We start from the raw sequence: 22,029 nt of genomic DNA on the forward strand, positions 1-22,029 counted from the left end.
TCCCATGGTGTGCACAGTCACCAGATCTAAATTTAACTGAGCCACTTTTGGGTGTTTTGGACGAATTGACACTGTATTGGCCACAAAAGGAGGCCCTACACCATACTAATAAATTATTGTGGTCCAAAACCAGGTGTTTCAGTTTAGACATTCCTTTTATGTCCTTGTTACCGGCTATTACACAGGACTGGAATGTTCCCAGAATATTCCGGGAATCGGCAGAAGTTCCAGCCCATCGGTTGTGATGGCTGGCTGAGCTCACTGTGTGTACGGCGGGGGAGGGGCTGGAGGTTCCTGTTTGTCCAGCCTCACCAGAAGCACGTTGGTTTCACCTGGTTTATTTCTCAGTGGCTCAACTTAATGGCAGCTGAAGGTGATGCACTGAAAGTTCTTTTGCTATGAACATGCACGATTCCTCATTGTTAGGGTGAATCCTGTCTGAACAGGCGTCCTCATTCCCAGAGCAGATTACGTTCATCTCTTGCGTGGCAGAGGTAACTGCCAGCCACATGGGAAGTCCCAGCCTTCAAACCTGATATATAAAGCCTACATATCAAGCCAAATGTGTGGATTATTTGAAGCGATGACTGTGATTTTCGGAAGGCACAGTTTTAATTGACCTGTCCCATTATCCTTCTGATATCAAGCCCTCTACAAGCAGAGTTCTGGGGTCTTGTGAAACAGCTTCACAAATCGCCCACGGATCAGTGTGGTGCTGGTGAGGGGCGACGGCGACCTGCTGTGAGATGTGTCGTCATGATGTAAACATGCGAAGGAAACGCTGTTGCCTGGGAACGGCCCTCAGAAGTGAGCGAGGGCTATTTCATGCCGGCTGCATATTTTGCGGTGCTAGCGGAGGGCTTGGGAACCCGTGCGGCCTGCGACCCCACTCCATCAGAGAGGCTGCTGCTCACAACGGCAGCGTGAATCCTAAATCTCTAACCTCTAGACCCTCTCACTAGGCCGTATGCTCTCACGCTGTACGTTTTGCTTTATTAATGCCTCCCTCTATCTCACACCACCTTAATGCCTCCCTCCCTCTCACACACCCCCCCCCCCCCCCCCCCAAACTCTGATTTTATGTCAGGTTTTATGTTATGTTTGGGGCTCTATTTCAGCTGAGGGTGTGTTATTCAGCGACCCTAACCCCGTTTACAGTGATGTAAGGAAGGGAGATGTTCTATCAGTTCTAGTAAGCCTTACCTTCAAATCATTTACCTTTCTCATCACTCCTGTTGAGGAATCTTCCTTTTCCCTAATATTTCTTTACATTTTAATGGATATTTCCACTTCTGCACTTTTCCACTTCTGAAATTACCATCCATAAAGTTGCTCATATTTCATATAAGAACTGGGGTTAGAACTGGCATTTATTGACATTGGAAAAGGGGATGAGTGAGGTGGAAAGTGAAGTGGAAGATTTTCAATCCAGCTCTTGTAGAACTTTGCCCTGATAAGTCAAGGTTGCATTTTCGTAAAGTTGCTAAGAAGTGTGTGTGTGTGTGTGTGTGTGTGTGTGTGTGTGTGTGTGTGTGTGTGTGTGTGTGTGTGTGTGTGTGTGCGCACGTGCGCGTGCGTCCATCCGTGTCCGTGTCCATGAGCATTTGTGCTGGGTGTGTGTGTTTGCATCTGTATGTTTGTGTATGCATATATTTATTTAGATACAGGAATTTGACAATGAGGAGCCATGAGGCAGGGTAGTATACAATGAAACATGTGCAAATGACCTCAGATGACCCCAGACTTTAGTAGAGAACACACACACAACTGATCATAGCCTCTTGTAAGCACTGACATAGCTGCTGTCTCTGTCCTCCAGGTGTGTTAATCCCATTCACTCTACTGATAGAGAGCTCCGCTAATGGGTTTGACTAAATAAACACACACACACACACACACATCGTGACCTCACTTCTTCTCCATCTCTGTAATAGAGATCTAATTCCTCCACCCACACCCACCTGGAGGAGCGCACGCTGGAGCCAGAAGCGTGGTGCTCTGCTCACCTGCTCGCTGCACCTGTTGTAGCACTTGGCTGAAGGCCGATAATGTTGCCGCTGCAGCTGAGAGGCGGCTAGGCTCACGTGATGTCAGCTCCATCAAGGTGACGCTTCTTTGGCTGGGACCCCACACACTGCTTTCTGCCTGACTGTACGCTTTTCTAATAACCAGAAAAAACGCAAGTCAGGAGGCTCCGTTGGGCCACGAGACATTCCTCGTGATTAGTCGCTGTCTGTTTATTTATCCCGGATCCATAAACACGATTATGCACACTAAAAAGCTGTCTAGAAAACCTGCTAGGAAAGCGCTCACGTCCGGAACGTTCTGTGTGACTGCTGCTGAAAGTAGATGTTGGTGTTTCGCGGCTGACATCGTCCTGGCAGTGTTAAACTTAAGCTAAAGCTCGCCTTGCATTTTCGTCCCATTATTTCTGCCATGATGCGTTCTCACTGCCTCAGAGGGGTGAATCTCTCCCGGCGCTCGGCTAACACCTGGAAGTGCCCGGTCATCAGCCACCCGCAGGCGGGCACGGCAGCCCCAGGCAGCGGGAGGAGTCTGGGGTCAGTGACCTCGGCACCCGGGCAGCCCTAGGGAGCGTGTGGGCCAGCTGCATCTCGCACCTCCACTCTCTTAACGACAGCCGTACATGCACAGTGGAATATTTTCATCTTTTTTGAGACATGGGTATTATTTGTTCATAACAATATCTTCCTTATAATATTGTTGTAAAGCAACCTTGATTATGAGAAAGGTGCCATATAAGTGTATTTTTGGTGGTGGTATGGTGCTCTTTAAAATATTTACCACTCCTCTTTATTTTCTGCAGTGACCACTGTAACTTCTAGGCCTCGATCCTGATGATGTAAAACCAAAATGGACTTGACGACCAGGTCTATTATTAGATGTTTTATCATTTTTATAACTAGCGTGTACAGGTTCGTACTGTTACTTGAATTTAAGCTTTCCTTTGCCCCCATCTGCAGAGAGGGAGTAAACTCTACTGGCTTGTGAATGCAGGCTGGTGGATGGCTAAATCACCAGGGGGGTGCAGGAACAACTCAGCCATTGGTGCGCGGAATTGAGTCACCTTGTACCGTACATATTTTAGGTAGTGAAAGGAGAGCTTTTTTAAAATGGTAAAGGATTGGCATTTCTCCTCTGCCTGATCTTCTGCTCAGGTCTGCCTGGTCTTCTGCTCAGATCTTCTTGATCTTCTACTCAGGTCTGCCTGATCTTCTTGTTTTCTTGGTTCCAGAGTAATTGTGATGTGTCCATCTATCCATTCACTTTCATTCTTCTCTTCCTTCTCTTTCTGTGTCACTGTCCCTCTTTTCAAGAGCTGTCAGATCATAGGTTGAATGTGTGTACATGTCAAAATCCATACTAACACACACACACGCACACATACATATTGCTTGACTGTGGGTCTTTTATGCATGCACAGCTATTTAGCAATTAAAGCAGCCTTGTTATGTGAGCAGACAGGGATCTTGGGTAATCCAACACCGAGCATCGGAGTGCACTTTTGCGGGGGTGGAGAATCTTCCTCTGTGTTTTTGTGGTTGTTTTGTTTTTTTTTTCTTTCTTTATTTAAGCTTTGTGGTTTGCGTGTCTCCGTGGTGACAGAGTGGCACAGAGTTTTGGGTCGTTATGAGGGCCACCCACGGGGTCAGCCAGGTCAGCCTTCATCACCCTGCTGACTGAATAGAGCCACAGAGGGAGAGGGAGAAGGATGGAGAGAGATGGATGGCGAGAGAGAGAGGTAGAGAGTGAGTGAGTGAGAGATGGGGGGAGAGAGAGAGAGGGAGAGAGAGAGAGAGATGGACGGAGAGCGTTCCTCCTTATGCATTCTCCAGTGTTGGTGTATGTGATTTCAGCTGTAATGACGTACACTCGATGTGCGTGTGTGTTTATCTGTGCGTGTAGCACAGCAGTCATCAGGTAGCTTCTGATATTTCTTAATTGACCTTTTTAAACAGATGCCAGTGTGGAAAACAAGAATGAGGATTTGGGTGCAGATAAGTATCATAGCAGTCTTGACCTTCGTGTAGGATTTTACCCAGTGTTCTGTCCTGTGGTTCTTGAGTCCGCATTCTCCGTTGTATTGTGTCTCTCTAGACCTCTGTACTATGTGTTTATTCTCTAGACCTCTGTGCTATGTGTTTATTCTCTAGACCTCTGTAGTGTGTGTTTATTCTCTAGCTCCCAGCCTGCCCTTTTTATGAGAGTAATTTGAGTGTAAAAATGGTGTTTTATCAATGCTGTTTCTTTGGTGAAGCTCCTATAGTCTTCTTGAACACTCATACAGGGGGAGCTGTGTTGTCTGGGGATTTATTCCTCTGTTTTTATGTTTTCAGCATTTTTCCTCCCTTATGAAACTTTCATATTCTCCACTGCCTGGCAGGCGTGTGCTTTTCTCTCTCATTGCCTTACAGTGACCTTTCCTTAAAGCAAGGCTATACTTTACAAGGCATGGTGATTTCATTTGTGCACACTGACATTTGTCTGTGTAACCATCAGTGTAGTGATGCAGACTTGTAATGCTTGTGAGTGCCCTGAAACCAACAAAAGTGTGTGCGTGTGTGTGTGTGTGTGCGTGCGTGCGTGCATGCGTGTGTGTGAGAGAGATTGAGTGAGAGAGTGTGGGTGCGTGTCTTTGGGAGGGGTAGGTGTGTTTGAGAGTGTGCTTTTGTGAAAGGCCATGATGGTGGTGGTGTGTGTGTATTTGAGAGTGTGTGTGTGTGTGTGTGTGTGTGTGTATGTGTGTGTGTGTGTGTGTGTGTGTGTGTGTGTGTGTGTGTGTGTGTGTGTGTGTGTGATGGAGAGTGAGCATGTGGTAGTTCCCTCAAGACATAAGTTTGCATTTGTTGGTCAGATGTAATCCAAGCTGAAGTGAGACCTCTCCCAGTGCTTTGGTGTGTTCTCATGCAAGCATTAGATGATGGTGTAGTCACGCCCTGTGCAGGATGCCTGGGAAACTGAGAGTGTGTCAGACAGGCTGTGCTAGTGGCTGCTTCCACCCACAGACTCTTGCGTAAGATGATGGCAGGCCTGGGTCAGTGCAGCCAAAGACGTTAAACTGCGAGAGCGACTGCGTTCTCTCCTGCCAACGTCGGTGTGAGGACTCGGTCCTGCAGTCATGGAGGGAAATTGAATTTCACATCCTGGCCCGAGTTATTGGACTCCATCATGGGAATCCGTTCGTAGCCCTCACCTGTCAGTCTCAGTGAGGCTGCGATCGCTCTCGCTCTCCGAGCCGGTGCCTCGCGGCCGGCCGAGATGCACGCACACGCTCTCCCACGTGCACTAACTCCCATACGCTCACGTTTACCACGCGACCATCGCTCACGCGTCTGCTCTTTTTGAAAGCGACAGGCTTCTGTCTGGCGAACTAGCACGAGTGACTGCACGTCAGGTTCATGGCCAAGCCTGCCGTAGCACGAGCGTGCTGAACTCAAACAGCAATCACAGCAGTGACTGAGATGATGCTAATTAGTGGCGTGGGCTGCACAGGGTGCTAATTACTGTGAGGCAGGCTTGCTGAGATGAACAGAGATATTAGGAGAGCTTTGGCAGACGGACCAGCTGAAGAGATGAAGGCACAGCAGAGAACAGAGAGCATCACGTTAACTCACTGACCCACGTCGGCATCTCCTCACTAACCTATTAGAAAGGCAGCAGACATGACTTTATCAGTGCGGGGGCGACAACAAGAGCTTCCTGCTGCCCTTCCTCCATCTCCTTCTCCACCTCTCTTCCTCCTTCTCCCTCTCTCCCCCTCTCTCTGTCTTCCTCAGTCATTTTTAAAGTGATGCGTACATGCCGGGGACTGTACTCATGCCCTTGTTGGATGCCACACAGTCTCTGACCTAGCAAGCGTTTAGTACCTGTGATTTGCAGTGTGGAGGCCACACACATCTTGCCGTGTCCGAGGTCATGCTCTTACATACTGTACGTTACAGTAGTGAAGCTACTGTTCTTCTGGTTCTCACTTCTCATCTGCAGTAGATGTAGATTAGACATCAGACAGGTTGTATACCATTTGAAACAAAAATGCTTTGGGAAAATAGGAACCAGATTCCTCTTTCAGCAATTGCACAATTCTGTTTATTTATTTTTTTTGTTTTTGAGTTAATTCCTTTTAAATATTTCAACACACAGTGTACTAGATGCAAAACAGCTTTGCATGGATTGAGTTCTAATAAGATATGTAAATAACATTAGTGAGTCTAAACAGAATAGTTCCATATACACTGATTTCAGCATATCCCGCATTCGATAGTTTTTTTATATCATTTGAAATCTGAAATCCTATAGGCTGGCTTTATCCCTGCTCCAATCAGCTGATAGAGCTCTTGGCAGTTATATTGCAGGTCTGCTCAGAATCAAAGCCCTTCTGGAACTGCTGAAACAGTGGCCTGGCATCTCTAGAGCTGTTTTCAGGTTTTCAAACAGGGAGCATGAGACACACACATCAGACATTTCAAGAGGCTGGAGTGTTGACATTTTCTTAGTTTGTAAACCTCATTGCCCAAAACCGTTCTGCTTCAAATTGCATGGCTAGCTGTGTGCTCCAGTAAACGGTGTGTGTCGCTGTGAAAGACGCCTCGTGCGGCCAGACCGTAAACGAGTAAGATCGTCTACAAGGACTTTGCCTTTTCAGCCATTTCTACAATTTATTTACACTTAATGCTTCAGCAACCTGATATGTTAAAATGTCTTCCTACTCGTGATGGTCACCCCCGCCCAACCCAGGGCGCTGGAATAATAATAATAACAACGATACACTTACGGACTGTTGGGGCCCTTTTTTATTCCTGTTCCTTTTCACAGACTTTTTTTTTCTCTTCTCGTGTTGCGTCTGTATTCCAGACAGGCCTTTGTTCAGAGTTTGATCTGGCACTCTCTGTGATGCCGTGGCACTGGGCCATTTGTGATACTGTCTGATCATCTAATACTCTAATGCATGAAGAGTCGCCTTGCTAATGCATGGCACCTGCTCCCTGCTCCCCTGGAAGCTCAGCTGCTGTTCAGTGTCCTCATTTCCTGTTTGAACAACTTGATGGGAGCAAAGGCTGATCTCGGCCTGTTTTTATCTTTTCGTCACGTAGTATGCCACGGGATTCATGTTTACGTTTGTTTGTCGTGCCTTTGGTCTGCCATTTCAACCATGAAACTGTTCCCTGTGAACTAGCCTTGTGGGAGATTATATCATTTTGATAAGAATTGATTGGTTTTATGGCCATGCATGTTTTATTCCCTTCTTTGCATGTGAAAATTGGTGTTAGTACGGAAGCCTAGAAGGATCGGCGCCTCCCGACGTTTAATGAATTAGCATTTTTGCTGCATCGATGTATATTTCAGAAGTGACGTCTCTCCGAGAGCTTGCGTCAGCTGCAGGTTGTGCATGGGTCCGTGACTCGGCGCTGCTCTCTAAGAGCCCTTCACCTGTCTGTCGGAGTGCCGGCGGGTCATTGGCGGTCTCCTAGCCGCCAGTCTCCTGTCCGTGTCTTGGCATTCATATTCTGAGCTGCCTCCCCCTCCATTTTCCCATTATATTGCAGCACACCACTAATGGGAGTCACGTTGTCCCACGCGCTCCCGCCGTGCGCTCGACGGAGACTCGGCCCGTCACCTGAGCAGACAGGTCGGTGCGTCTCCATGCGGGTCTCTGGCAGGTCGCGTGCTCGGACGTCTCGCTGGATCCGCAGAGTGCTCAGCGGTGGCTGGCGCCTGTGTGATGCCCACTGACGGATATCTGCAGCGGGCAGCACTGTGCCGGCAGACATGGGGGCTCCACGTGCTGCCAGGACCCGTGTGGCTGGCTCACCCTCTTGCTCGTGACTGCGGGGTCAGGACGAGGCCATCTTGTGTGTGCTTCATCTCCCTCATTAGACCCCCTTCTGTCCTCGCCTCGCTTCTCCCTTTCTCCTCTCTCTTCTGTCTCAAACCTGGTTCTCTTTGTCAGTGTGTGTTTTTTCTCCTCTGTATATTGTCTTGTTATTCTGTCGGGTAATTTCTCTGTTTCATTATGTAAAGCCAAATAAACAGATTTCTTTTCAGGAGAAAAAAAAAGTTTTCCAATTTCTTAATCCAAACACGAAAGAACAGAATAGGGATTTATTTGATTACGCACGCACGCACGCACGCACGCACACACACACACACACACACACACACACACACACACACACACACACATACACGCACGCACGCACAAACACACACACACGCATACACACACGCACGCACAAACACACACACACGCACACACAGCTTGTCTTTCCTTTAGTGGGACCCAAACCACCCCACTCTCCCCTCACTCACCACCCCACCCTCCCCTTACTCACCACCCCACCCTCCCCTTACTCACCACCCCACCCTCCCCTTACTCACCACCCCACCCTCCCCTTACTCACTACCCCACTCTCCCCTTACTCACCACCCCACCCTCCCCTTACTCACCACCCCACCCTCCCCTTACTCACTACCCCACTCTCCCCTTACTCACCACCCCACCCTCCCCTTACTCACCACCCCACTTTCCCCTTACTCACCACCCCACCCTCCCCTTACTCACCACCCCACCCTCCCCTTACTCACCACCCCACCCTCCCCTTACTCACCACCCCACTCTCCCCTTACTCACTGCTGTTATTCACTGGTAAATATTCATAGTGTTTTTTTCCAGTAAAGGTCAGATCTTATTTCTGTTAGAGAGATCACTGTCATTACTCGCCAGTGCACTTTCTCCTATGTACAACTTTAGCTATCATGGGGGGGGGGGGGGGGGGGGGGGAATGAATGAACAGGAGTCTCTCAGCCTACACAGCCTTGAGCATGCTGGAGTGATTGAAAGTAAAGTCCCACTGAAAGCATAAAGGTCAAAATGGAAATTAAGCTGAAAATAAAGTTAGAAGAAATTTAGCTGGAAGTTGGAAGACATTCAGCTGGAAGGGAACTTGACTGTGGTTAAGTGCTCTTATAGATGCATCTGTGGTACCTATAAAACACACTGGAACATTTCTACACTGTGGGTTTCAACTTTTGGCAGGGTGTATCTCCAAATTAATTAGTAACAATTATTTGATTTCTTTTCACTCTTTTTCTTTTTGTGAATTTTTATATCTTTGTCATTGTGACTTAGTCATTGTAATTGTTTTATTATTTGCTTGCTAATAACATCAAGTTTACCTACACCATAAACTCTTCATTAGTAGCTCAGGTTATAACTGATCTTTTCAGTCTCTGTTTCTTCTCCTCATTGTTAAATCAGTGGCCTACCATTGTGAAGCTGTGTTTCCCCCATCTAAACCACTACTGCACTAGAAAAGACTCACGACCCCCTAACTCTAGCCAAACTCGTGATTTTATTCTGATGTTGAAAATTTGTCTGCAAAAGTGATAACGCTTGGGGAAAAAAATCGACACTTTTTTTAAATAAAGACATTTAGTGAAAGGACAGCATACATATATACAGTGAAGCTTTTGTAGTCTTACAGAGTACATACGTCTTTCATTTTGCACTAATAAATCTATTGTGTTTGATGTTTTAATGTTTATCTGTCCAGTTGGTTTATTGCGGTCTGTGCCAATGTCGTGTGCTGTGAAGAAGGACACAGACTTAGACTCAAACTTGGTGGAATTTGGCTACATTCCAAAGTGCATTTTGAAAGGTTATGCTGGTTATTGATTTCTTATTTGTTTTTTAATGGGCCGAGGGTTCTTTCAGTCAGGTGGTAGACTTAATTAAGCATGAATCCATTTCTCTTTTCCCTAGGGATACTGTGTTTTAACCCTAATGTCTTTGTCTTTGGAGATTTCAGCTCGGACTTTAGGTGAAACTAAAGCTCCGTGCACAAATATAATTCTTTTTAAATCACTTATATATCATATTTGAACTCCAAAATAAGCTGCCTGTAATTTGATAAATTACGAATACATTTTGACCTTGTCTTATCTAAGCGTACACCCAGGGTGGAGGCTATTCATGGTAGCATGCTAATGGTTGCCGATCATTATCGCTGAACTCATTTAGCAGGGCTGATGGTCTGATAAACACTCATTAGCATCTAGGCTAAATGCGAAGTGTTGGGTCTTTGGGTTTTATGCGTTTCCCATTTAGTAACACCCTACAGGCTAAGCAGAGATGAAATGGGGATAAATATTTTTAGGTGTTTTACGCCCCGTTCTCCTTGCTGACACTATCCATCAGTACGTGCTGATAGGCCGATTAGTCTAGAGATGGCAGTCCGATAAGATTTATTCATCACGATGCGGATTACGTTCCATAATGCGGTTTGTTGGCATGTGACATTTTTGTTGTTGCATATTTAGATGCAGCATGGATCCATGTCCGCCTCGTTAAGAAGTCATCGTGAGCCTTGCTGGGTTGCTTCCCCAACATTATTTTTACAAATCCTCAATCTGAAAGGTCAAATCCAGATCACGCTTTGTTATTCGTCTGTTGAGCATGTTTCCATAATAAGAGAGCTGTCCTGCATGTAGCTTGCTAAAAGGCCCATCCGAGACCTTTACAAGTTCACAGTGATCAGGAAGTTCTGTGCCTAGGAAGCTTGAAAGTTTGTGAGTGAGTATGTGATCAGGCTGAACTGTTTTCTTTGTTCTGGCAACATACCTGTCTTTTTTTGCAATATTTAGGTAACACTCCATGTGAAAATTCAGAAGCGGTTGTTGGTGTTTGGACTTTGCATGAGTGTTTGTGCACGAGTTCCTGCTTCAGAATTACCCTTCAGTTCTCTTGATCAAAGACATAAGTCACAGTTTATCTGAAAAAAACAGGTGTGACCGCTCTTTGCCAAGAGCTCACTCTCCGACACTATAAGGATGGGGAGCACTGCCAAAGACATTAAGAGTGATTTTTCAGTCAGGTCTCCTTCAGTTAGTGTGTGCAGCTTTTGGATATAGCAACACTCTCACTAAACACGTCTAAAAATGTCTCTTGGTGAACCTGGTGAGTGCTTCTTCAGTCTGTCCTTCGCGCAGGCCCACCAGAGTGCTCCTGACTGGGGCCTGGCTTGTCCAGACGGATATCAAGATTGCTCTTTCCCCCGCTAATGTAGCCAGTCGGAACATCTGCTGGATTACAGAGATACGCCCTGCAGAGTTACTGAATGATCGATCGATCGATTGATTGATCAATAAAAAACACTCATTCACTGTTCACCCACAGGCGGTTCACAAGTGCTGAATCGTGAAGGCCTGTCTTGACTGGCGCTTGGCTCTCTTCTCCGTGCCTTTACCTCACAGGTGCCCTGAATCTTGGGCCAGTCAGGGAGACCTTTGGTGTGGAGTGGCCATACTTAGTCCCTGCCCACGTAAAGACACCGTAGCTTTGCGCAGCTGTTCACCAGACTATCCATACTGCCGTGTTCAGTCCAGCAGAAAATTGAGTGAGCTGGAGAGAGAAAGGAGTGCAGAGTTAGAAGCCACCCTACAGTAATGGGCTATCAGACTGCTTTTCAAGGTGGGCTAAGCACTTGCCCCCGTACTGGGAGTTTAAGAAATTTTGTGCTAAATTGAGAATTGAGAGACTTGTGTCTGATGTGTGTGTATATGGGTATGTGTCTGGGTATGGAAAAAACATATACATAAGGTGTGTGTGCACACATATGTATGCATTTTTTGTTATATTGTCCGTGTGTGTGTGTGTGTGTGTGTGTGTGTGTGTGTGTGTGTTATATATAAAATATGACTGATGGAGAGTAGTAGCCTATCCAAGATGCAGACACACTCCTGTCTTTTCTTTGTCTTGGTCCCAGCGTCTGTCCGTACTGGCCCAGACGCAATCAAAAGTGACCCACCACTTAATTCATTAACATTTTATTTCATAGCATCACAGAAGATTACTGCTTCTGTCTGTCTGCGTATTAGATCCTCCTGCAGACTCTCTCATTCATCTTCTCTAACTCTGCCCTGTCTCACCCCCATCTCTCTCATCCTCTCCCTACCCTTCTCTCTGTCGTCTGATCAGTCAAACATCCTGATCCAACTCTAATGATTTTCTCTGTGTTCTGGGGCCAAGGATGGCCTCCGTGAAGGAGGTCTCCACTGATCCGAGGTCAGCCGTTGTCTGCTAAAGTGGTTCTGGCTATGTGAAGCTTTTTGTTTGGTTCTCTCTTCAGAGTGAATGCAGCTACCTTCACCTTGATCTCATTTGTTCGCAATGTTTAGAAAGTGGCAGGAGAAAAATTTGATAATTATATCACCAAAAATTTTTTTTTGAACTTGTGAAGCTGACTGGGGTTCTTTATTGTATTTCTTTTATAAATTAGTGATTTAGTTGGAAAAATCTGAATCTGAGTTCATACTGTAGAAGACCAATTATTAATATATAGTCTGAAGAAGGGGGCAGTTATTAATGTATAGTCTGAAGAAGTGGGCAGTTATTAATGTATAGTCTAAAGAAAGGGGCGTGGTCAAAGCACATGCTGGACTGTCCATTTGTATGTAAACACCCCCCTCAAATGCTGACTCTACAAGACATTCCCTGTACCAGTGATGCAGCAAATGGAAATTCTGAGCTGTGTCCTCATTAAGAACAAAGAACACCTGCATGTCAGTACATGTGGGCAGACATCTTTAGTTAACAGCCAAGGCAAGAATTTTTGGGGTTTTTTTTGTGATTTGAAATGACTAAAATATCAAGGTTATCTTAGAAAAGCAAATGATGGATCAATATTTAATGTAGACTGAATGTGAGCTCTGAGTTCCGGTAGCCGCGGGCACTGACCTGCCGTACTACGAGACCAAGCAGGCATGCTGTGACACACACACACGCTGCGACACTCACACACGCTGTGACACACACACACACACACACACGCATACACTGTTTGGAATTTCATGGATCAGCAAACTGGTCAAAGTCAACAAACGAGGGTGCATCACCCTTGCATACAAACACATCCATATTACTGTGTGATCTGAAATGCCAAACTCATTAGATGGACGAGGGGCCGGTGTGGTGTTGTGTATCGTGATTTTATCCCATTACCCAGGGACTCGGTCTAGATTAGCTTTACTGTAGAAAAGAGAGCTAAATCAGTGGTAATGGTATCCATAAAGACGGTGTGTTTAGTTTTGCGCAGGTCCATCCCTCGTACTGCGACACACAGATGGATGTGGAGGATCAGAGTATTGCTCCTGTATGCACTTGGCTTTAAGGGGGAGTGAGGGGACAAGACTCCAGCCATTGATTAAACATGACTGTGGCGTGCGGGAAGGGAATGGAGATGTGCCATCATTAGGAGGGAGATTCATCTGACCCCGTGAACTCCCCATCGACCGGCCCATGCAGTTAGAGGAGCCGACCAGCGGATCTAGACTGTCTGGGACTGGTTTAGTGCTGTAGAATGGCCAGTTTGTTCACTGTAGTAGTAAGTGTAGTTTATTTTGGGGAGACGCTCTATAGCGTGAAGTAGACATGCTCATTTATCAGTTTTAAGTTCTTTTACAAAGGGTTTTGGGTATGGTGTATTTCTCTTTTTATCTGTTTGGGTGGGTGTGTGTGTTTGTGTTTATGAGCTGCTGTACGTATTCGTGTTGATGCTCACCTTTTGATCCTGCTTGTTTATTCTGTATATGTGATTGTGGGTATGCACATGGGCGTGTGTGTGTATTTGTGTGTGTCTTGTGTTCATATGCGTGTGGCAGTGGGCTGGGGTTGCTTGTGTTATGTATGGAGAGCTGAGATGGGGGGTCTGGTTGGTGGTATCAATGCCCCATGGATGTCAGCAGTCTAGAAATCGGGTTTGTCTGGAACAGTCCCGCCGCAGTGTTCCAGCAGACCTCTTGGTCCCCCCCCCCCCCCAACACTGCGTCTGGCGGTCATGCCGACCTGATTCAAATGTGATACCTCGTTTGGTCTTTAGCCACTGCTTTAGATTTATGCCTTTAATCAAGTATTATCATATAAAGTAGAAATTGAAATATCTGTGAAGAGCACAGTGATCTACAACAGGAATGAACTGGTCCTGAAGAAGAATTGTTCTTCATCCTCCATTTTGGCTGTGCCTTCAGCTGACCTAAACGTTATTTTGATATAAATTTTTCTCCTCTTAATGTTTGATAAGTACGGCTGCAGGTGCCGGCTGGTCTGCTCCGGCTGGTCTGCTCCGGCTGGTCTGCTCCGGCTGGTCTGCTCCGGCTGGTCTGCTCCGGCTGGTCTGCTCTGGCAGGTCTGCTCTGGCAGGTCTGCTCTGGCTGGTCTGCTCTGGCTGGTCTGCTCCGGCATGCTCTTTCATCAGCTGCTGGTTTCACTTTCCCTGACAGAATCAATTTGTCCTGGCACCCAGTATACTAATCCAAACATCATGCGCCTTCACTTTTAGCAGGGTGCCCCCATGAAAGTGTCTGTCTCTGGTATTAGGACATTTTATTAGTAGTAATAAGAAACAAAAGGTATGTGTGTGTTAACATGCGCATAAAGTAAAAAAAATACAATACAAAAATTCATAGATGGCAGGGTGTTCTAATGATAACTGATGGCTATATATAGTGATGCCTGCACTGTTTCCATCAGTGTAGTCAGTCTCGCTGTTCTGCAACCTTTTAGATTGTATTGTCCATTTGTTTGTTGACTCACAATGCATCATTAAGGCAAAAAATGTTAAAATATATTTGAAGAATATTTAAATAAAAGATTGCTAAATATTTATTTAAATCAGAGCTTGCTGAATATTTAAATGTTTAAAGAAGAGTTTGCTCTTTGCAGTAGTCTTGGTTGTGGATGCATGCTTTTGTTCATGAATTAAAGGTGCAATCGTTAATCCTAATTACATAACCTTGAGCCAACAAACCTACAAGTCTCTGCCCTTATTCCAGTGTAATCCAAGAACCAGAACCATACTGCCCCCACCTTGTAATCAGGGCAGATTGAGCTTGCCTGCTGTTAAACAACTCTTTTCACAGCACATGCAGAGCTCCTGTTTACGTTGGGCAGTTTCATCCTGGTCTCTTCATGATGGCCCTCACGGGATCGGAGGCTGATGTAAAGACTTTATGATTTGTTTACAACTGAGGATGTTTTATAGCTTCTGTTTGCAGTGTGAGTGTGATTGAAGACTAACAGTACTGTTAAAGCAGTACACTTCACTTGACAGCCCTCCCACAGGCATTTGACATCCCTTGTCTCATCGTCTTTAAAGAGCTATTTAAAAGACTGTCATATCAGGTGCATTTTGAAGATAATCTTCCTGATTTTATAGTGAAAGTTTAAATATTTTATACACAATAAAAGTCATAGTTAAGAGTAACTGTAATGGGTCCAGTATTGGAAATAGATAAAATACAGGACTATAAGCAGGAGTTTATGCTGACAAGCTAAAAGTCTAAAATATGCAGTTATTTCTAATATATACCGTTATTTGAAATGATAATAAGTTACGTGAATAAGTGCTGCTTTTAGACAGATGCCTTTTTAGACAATTGTGTTTAAGGAGACTGAAGACTCCTTATAGCTTGAGTCTATAGCTTTACATTCACACATGAACTTGTGTATGGTGCAGGTCTGTGTTCTCCTTGATGGGGAATTTGGCTACATTTCACAGCAAGTGCTGTGTTGGTATCACCATGGCACATTTTTGAAGAGTCCGGGAGCTGGTCAGTCTTCCATTGAGGCTGGTAATAAAATAGCACATTAGGATGCTGTCACATCACACAACCAACTGGACTCAAATACCCAGAATTCCTCACTCTCCCCAGCCCAAAGTGCCATAATAAGATCATCATCACCGGATTATTGATTTCACCTGCAAGTCTGTCCCTCTGTTATTTAAGCCCCTTTCCCTTTTCATTAGTTGCGAAGTATTGCCTCAGTTCTCATGTGTGCATACCAAGCGTTTCCACGGCTACAGTTCTGGTTCCGACTTCTGCTTGTGTCCTGGTATCTCGTCCCTAGCCTGCTCCCTCGGATTTGGTTGCCTGATACTCCTGCCTGTTCCCGGAGTTCTGTGTCATCAGGACTACTTTACGTTTCTGTGTACCTATTAAAAGACCTGTTGATCTGCACGCGTCTCTCCGACTTTGTAACGTTACAGATGCAACGTTAGTTGTAGTGGAGGAGCGATTAATCGAATGCTTAAGTGGCATTTTGAGATGATCAGGATCAGCGGATTTCTTTTATTGTCATTAGCTGAAGTTAGTTTAGTTTTTATGATTATCTGTGGACATTTAGTTGATACTTAAGCAAATACCATTACCAATAATGGTTAAGTTCACTATTTTTTTCATTTGTTATTATTCTTAAATAGTTTTTTAATAGATGCTTACTATCCACATCATAATGGTCCACATCAGTTAAGCTCTGGTCAACTGATTTCCAGTACAGGGTTATATCACACCTGTGTGCACCTCCTTTAAATGAAGTCATATTGAAATCCTCATTATTACTGAACCATGTAGGCGATGAACTCTTGGTTATCGTAAATTCTTGTACTTGGTCACTGGTCATTACCTGTGGTCTTCTTAAAACTAATTGGACGGAGCCATTTAAAATCCTCATATTGTTGTCTTAATGTTCATAATGTTTTCCTAATGTTCTAACAGTGATCGCATTGTGCTTTTTGTGGTAAATGAAGTTTGTGGTTGAGTTTATTGTGTGTGTCTAATCTGCTGTTCATGCACACACCTTTGTGTGTGCCTACTCGTCTCTAGACGCACACGGCGTGGCGCTAATGGACATCACCTTTTCTTTTTTACTGTGCTTAACAAGCTGTGTTTATGAATCTCACTCCAGCTAATAGACTTTCTTGGCAATTACAGGAAATGAGGAAAGGTGTTGTTTGTGAGTGCAGTGGGATGCATTGTGGTCCTGCTCCCCAGCAGACGTGTCTTGTGTGTGGTTGTCAGACCAGCCAGTGGTTGCTGAAGGAGTGTTCTCACTGTTTTTTCAGAGTCTTCCTGCGAGCCATCAATCAGTATGCGGCCGTGCTGAACAAGAAGTTCCTGGACCAGACCAACTTTGAGCTTCAGGTGAGTGTTGATTGCAGGTAAATGGGTGATGAGTGACATAAAGCAGAGGAAGTTTTTAACTGCCAGTTCCCTTTTACCTTCACAGATCTGTAAGTAAACTGATGTCGTGTGCACATTCATGCTTTGACCACACCATTTCACCTGAGGGACAACCTGTGTGTGCTAAAAGACAAAGGAGTTTCTAGTTCTAAAACCCCCGGTGGGGAGTTGGGGCAGTTAGCGGGGGCAGTGTTGAGAAGTGCTGGCGTGGGGTGTGTGCGGGGCAGGACAGAGCCATATTTACCCCTGCCTGCCCTGGTCCTCTAGGGCACTTTGCTGTTGGAAGCTTACAACACTGCCTTGCTCCCACTGTTTCCTGCACACGGAGAAACGAAACACCAGTAATGAGTGTGTTTATAACGCAGCTTTGCCAGCGTGACTGTCCCCGGGTCCCTCCCGTTTACAGTCACGACTGCTGTATGTGGGAGTGAGGGAAGGCGAAATATCAACATGAAAAATGAGCATTAAAAAACTCTCAACGACTAATAGCTTGCAGTTTTAAATTGTAGTGTTTGAATATTTAAAAGCACTTCTGTCGATACTGTCTGGTTCAGATTCTTCTGTGTACTGAGCTGATATAACCAATAGATGATGGAGAATAATTTAGACCCTGGAATCTACCTATTAGTCTGACAATGTTATATCCCGTTATATCCTGAAGACTTTTTTGAAGACGAATAATAGAGAGGAAGGGAGGGAGGGGAGGGAGAGAGGGTGCAGAGGGAGAGAGAGCTTTAGACATGGTGCATAACCAAACACTGGTATGAGCTTTCATTTCCTGTTGGCGTCTTTGATAACTCTTTTAGCAAACAAATTGTTGAATTGTTGGTTTGTTTTGATTTAGTTCAGAGACTTTTTTCCTCTAATGTATGTCCAACTCTGATAAAAATAAATAAATAAATAAATACTGCTTGCTTAACGACTGATTGAAGTCACGGTAGCACATCATGTTCATAGTTCATACTCTTACTCATAGTGTTTCCCAGTCAACATTCTCATTGTTACTTTGACCTTTGATGTTGGCCAGGGACAGGACTTTGACTTTATATTGCATAAGAGTGAGTGTGTATCTGTGTGTGTCTGTGTGTGTTTGTGTGTTGGTTTGGTGTTGAGGTCATTCTAGAAAGAAGAAAGTGACCCTGGAAATCCTGATATGTGTGATTTGGCATTGGATAAATGTATGACCCTTAACCTTTCCTCTCTGCTGCAGTTGTGGAACAACTACTTTCACCTGGCCGTGGCCTTCCTTACCCAGGAGTCTTTGCAGCTGGAGAACTTCTCAAGTGACAAACGAGCAAAGATTTTTCACAAGTGAGTGTGGAGCAAGCAGCTCTTTCGTTGTGTGTGTTTAAGACGGAGAATGTGAGCACGCATAACGTTGTTAAAGATTCAACAGCTGGACAAAACACTGTGGTGTATAATAGGTTTGTGACTGTGACGTGTTTTAAATGGCGTCTTGGTCTTGTGACTGAATGGATAGATGCACAGGGCTGTTCTCTTCCCCACCCGTTATTGTCTATATCAGCAATATCTCCTATAGCAGTGATCCTCAGTAGTGCCTCCTCTGAAGACACTGCTGGCTATATGAAAGGAAACTGCCCTTTCCTCTATCTCTCTTTCTCTCTATATCTATCTCTTTCTCACACTCTCTCACTCACTTTCACACTCTGTCTCATTGTCTCTCATTACGTTAACTTTAGTTCTTGCAGAGTTCAATTGGGTTGCTAAGAAAGTATTTCAGCCAGGTGGCGATATACGTGTGGTGCTTTTAAACTTATGGCTGCCGCTTCTCGCCAGAGTGTGATTGGTTGTACCTGTGTTAAATAAAGCGACCTTGGGTATATAGAAAGGCGCTATATAAGTTGAAGATTCATTCATTCATTCATTCATATACCATAGAACCTTCCAGTCTCCAGTCATCATCAGTTAATGAGGAGTAATTTCTTCTCTTGATGGGAGTTTTTCAACCCCTCAACAGCGATCCACACACACGGAGGTGTTGATTTGTTTTGCCTGTCATCAGAAGAGTGACCCTCAGGGTGTATCCGGCTTCCCCAGCGAGTGTCTGGACTGTCCGCTATGTCGCCACAGGCCTACTGTCACGGCGACCGGCTTGCTGTCACGGCGACCGGCTGTGTGGCTGTGTGGTCCACCTTCAACCGCCTGCTGATGTACTGTTTCTGCTCCTCCCTCATCTTCTGTGTCCCATCTCCCCTCCAACATCCATCGCTCTGTCTGTCTAATGATTTAGCAAATGTAATGATTTGCTAATGGGCCAGTGGCCTTGTCTCCTGGGGCTTGAGTTTTGAAAACCAAATTGGTTGCATTTGAGCTGTGATCATCCATCTGGATGTATTAGTTGTCTGTCTGGATGTGTCTTTGTCTGCTCACATCATGTGCCGCGCCGTCGACATGTGCTCACAAACACGCATGGACGCTCACACACAACTCCTCTGCACACCTCGCAGCGGTACACCGTCGTGTGTACACCGCCGGTTGCGTCTAACTCAGCCTGGCCTGTGGGTTAACACACGCTTGTGAAGTGTGACCGTGCAGAGGTGCTGCTGAGGACCATGCATGCTTCCCCTGTGCTCTGGGCTGGTTAAAGGTGGGCTGGGCGTGTTTCTTCTCTCAGCCCCAGTGCTGTGCTCCTCACTATGAGACGGAGTCTCCCATTAAAGCACAGCAATGTGTCAGCACAAGGTTCCTGGCTCAGCCTGAGGAAACATTGAAGATGCTTGGAGAATCGCTATATGGGCTTTATATGGTGGAGCAACAGTCTAGAGTTGCAAAACGTCTCTCCTTGTTTTGACAGCTAGTAATTTACACAATTTGCACATTTGGAATTGCATAGGTGATTTGATAAAAACGGGTATTTTGAAGACCATTGATGAAACATGGATGTTATTCCTCATTTTAGTGTTGGGTGGACACAGCAGTAAAATCAAAGCTGACCGCCTCCGGTCAAGACTGTAAGACTGTAGTTGTCAGGCACCTAACAGGAAGTGATCCTGTTACACAGGATGTGACTCTGTTGCACGCAGACATGTGGTGTGAGGATGTAAATGTGCTTCTTTGGTTCACACATTTAGAAGGCCTTCATTCCTCCTGTCCTTGTCATCATAAATTACTCCACTTTGAGAGCTTATTGGCAAAACAGTCAATGGTGAATGAAAATTCAGGAGATTGCGTCGGGTGATCTGAAATGTCAGGACGTGACAGAGCGGCGATGAGTGGATATTAACGAGTTCCTGTGGCTCAGGTCACGTGACCTCTGCTGATACGGCACGCTGAAGGTGGCGGCGTTGGGCGAGTCAGGAGAAACGGAGGAGCACTGTACCGTTCTTTTCATTTATTCTCAAAATGTTTCAAAATGTATATCTATGTAGCTATCAGCTCCTCCTTCTCTCCTCTCTCTCGCTGTGTATGGCATCCATTGATCCATCCCTCCCTCCCTCCATCTGTTCATCCTTCATTCCCTTCATCTGTCCCTCTATCCTACCATCCATCCCTTCATCATGCTCTGTTCTTTTTCTTTCTGTTTCTCTCTCTTCCTTTCTTGCCCCTGTCCTCATTTGGCCCTGTTCCTGAGTGCCAGCATGTGGACAGCTTGCTTTAATCCTCCCTCCTCTGATTTCTGTACCCTGAGCAACAGTGTGTGCTCGGCTCTTGGAAACAGATCCTTCTGATCTAATCCTTCAAATGAAGAAAAAAGTTTACCCATGCACATACGTATCATTTTGAATTGGCCGCAAACCTAATGTCGGTATCTATTTTATGTGGGATTAGCAATAACTAAGTAGCTTAGCTAACTTTTTAATCAGACCAGCCTGTGATTTGCATGCATATGCAGTCAGATCAACCAATTATGTGCAGAGGCATCCACTTAAATCACCAACCATGTCGATCGGTCTGCAGACAGAGGAGCCAATCATAAGTAAGCAGTCAGATCGTCATAGGTGTGCATGTCATTTTCCTAGGCCACCAAATGCATACCTCACACCCCTGATTTGATTGGGTGTTTTATGTTTGTAATTTGTTAAAAGGTCATTGGTGGGTAATAACTACTAAGCGTTTGTCAACACAGAGACCATGTTATTTCTCCAGCTGCTTTTCCCTGCACAGGAGCTGTCCGATTGATCCAATTACACACCTGCCCACGTGTTTCTGCTGCGTTCAGTCTGAACACGGCCAAAGCGCTCATGGGTCTAAAACACTGGGAACCTGAAACTCAATACTTTTGTTTCTGAGGTTTACTAACAAGCCGGAGCTGACATGGCGTGCCCTCCGAACAGTACTGACACTTTTTGAGAGGCCTGTGAAGCCCTGAATATACCGAGTGCCTGCATGCTTGTTCATTCGGGTTATGAATATGCAATAAACTGTTTTAGGAATTTCTAACAAACTCTTCAAGGGAAAAATGAAAAGCCCATCAGCTTGTATAAATAAAGGCAAAACTTCAGGATAACTAGCTGCGTTAACATACATAAACTGATGTTAGCCACAGCATTAATTAGCATTCATTAAAACAGTTTCATTAATAAAACATTAGCCTTCAATATTCTGAGTCTTGACACCCACCACCATAGCCAGGAAGATTCTTGGGCCAGAGAGGAGACGCTCAGTGGAACAGACTGTGCTGTTGGGCCTAAACTGTCTTTCTGTGTCTTCCAGATACCAGGACATGAGGCGACAGATAGGCTTTGAGATCCGAGACATGTGGTACAACCTGGGTGAGTGTGTGTGAAACACAGCTGCGGTGGCACAGACTGCTGCAGATCGGAGCGCTTTGACAGAACGCCACAGAGCCCGGGTGTCTGTTCTGGAGGCGCGGCGGTTCTGAACCGTCCGTTAAAGCGCTTGCACTTTAATGCACTTCATTTCGGTGCATGAGCTGTTTGTTTTAGACTAAAGGTACTCAGGACTCCATAGTGATAAGACTGCAAACAAAACATCTATTTGCTGAGGTGCGTGCGTCTCTGCTGTGGGCCAGTG

At 45.4% G+C, this 22,029-nt stretch overlaps 1 protein-coding gene across 2 annotated transcripts in view; it reads left to right on the forward strand.

Moving 5' to 3' along the window:
• The window catches only part of dock1 (dedicator of cytokinesis 1), a 196,447-nt gene that overhangs the window by 127,894 nt on the left and 46,524 nt on the right, over positions 1–22,029 (forward strand). For both annotated transcript variants that reach the window (XM_077000004.1, XM_077000005.1), the window contains exons 30-32: positions 16,917–16,995; positions 18,245–18,345; positions 21,709–21,767. In XM_077000004.1, coding sequence (XP_076856119.1) covers positions 16,917–16,995; positions 18,245–18,345; positions 21,709–21,767 — 239 coding nt within the window. The remainder of the gene's footprint in view (positions 1–16,916; positions 16,996–18,244; positions 18,346–21,708; positions 21,768–22,029) is intronic.

The sequence above is a fragment of the Brachyhypopomus gauderio genome, chromosome 3, assembly GCF_052324685.1.
Source record: "Brachyhypopomus gauderio isolate BG-103 chromosome 3, BGAUD_0.2, whole genome shotgun sequence".
Lineage (NCBI taxonomy): Eukaryota > Metazoa > Chordata > Actinopteri > Gymnotiformes > Hypopomidae > Brachyhypopomus > Brachyhypopomus gauderio.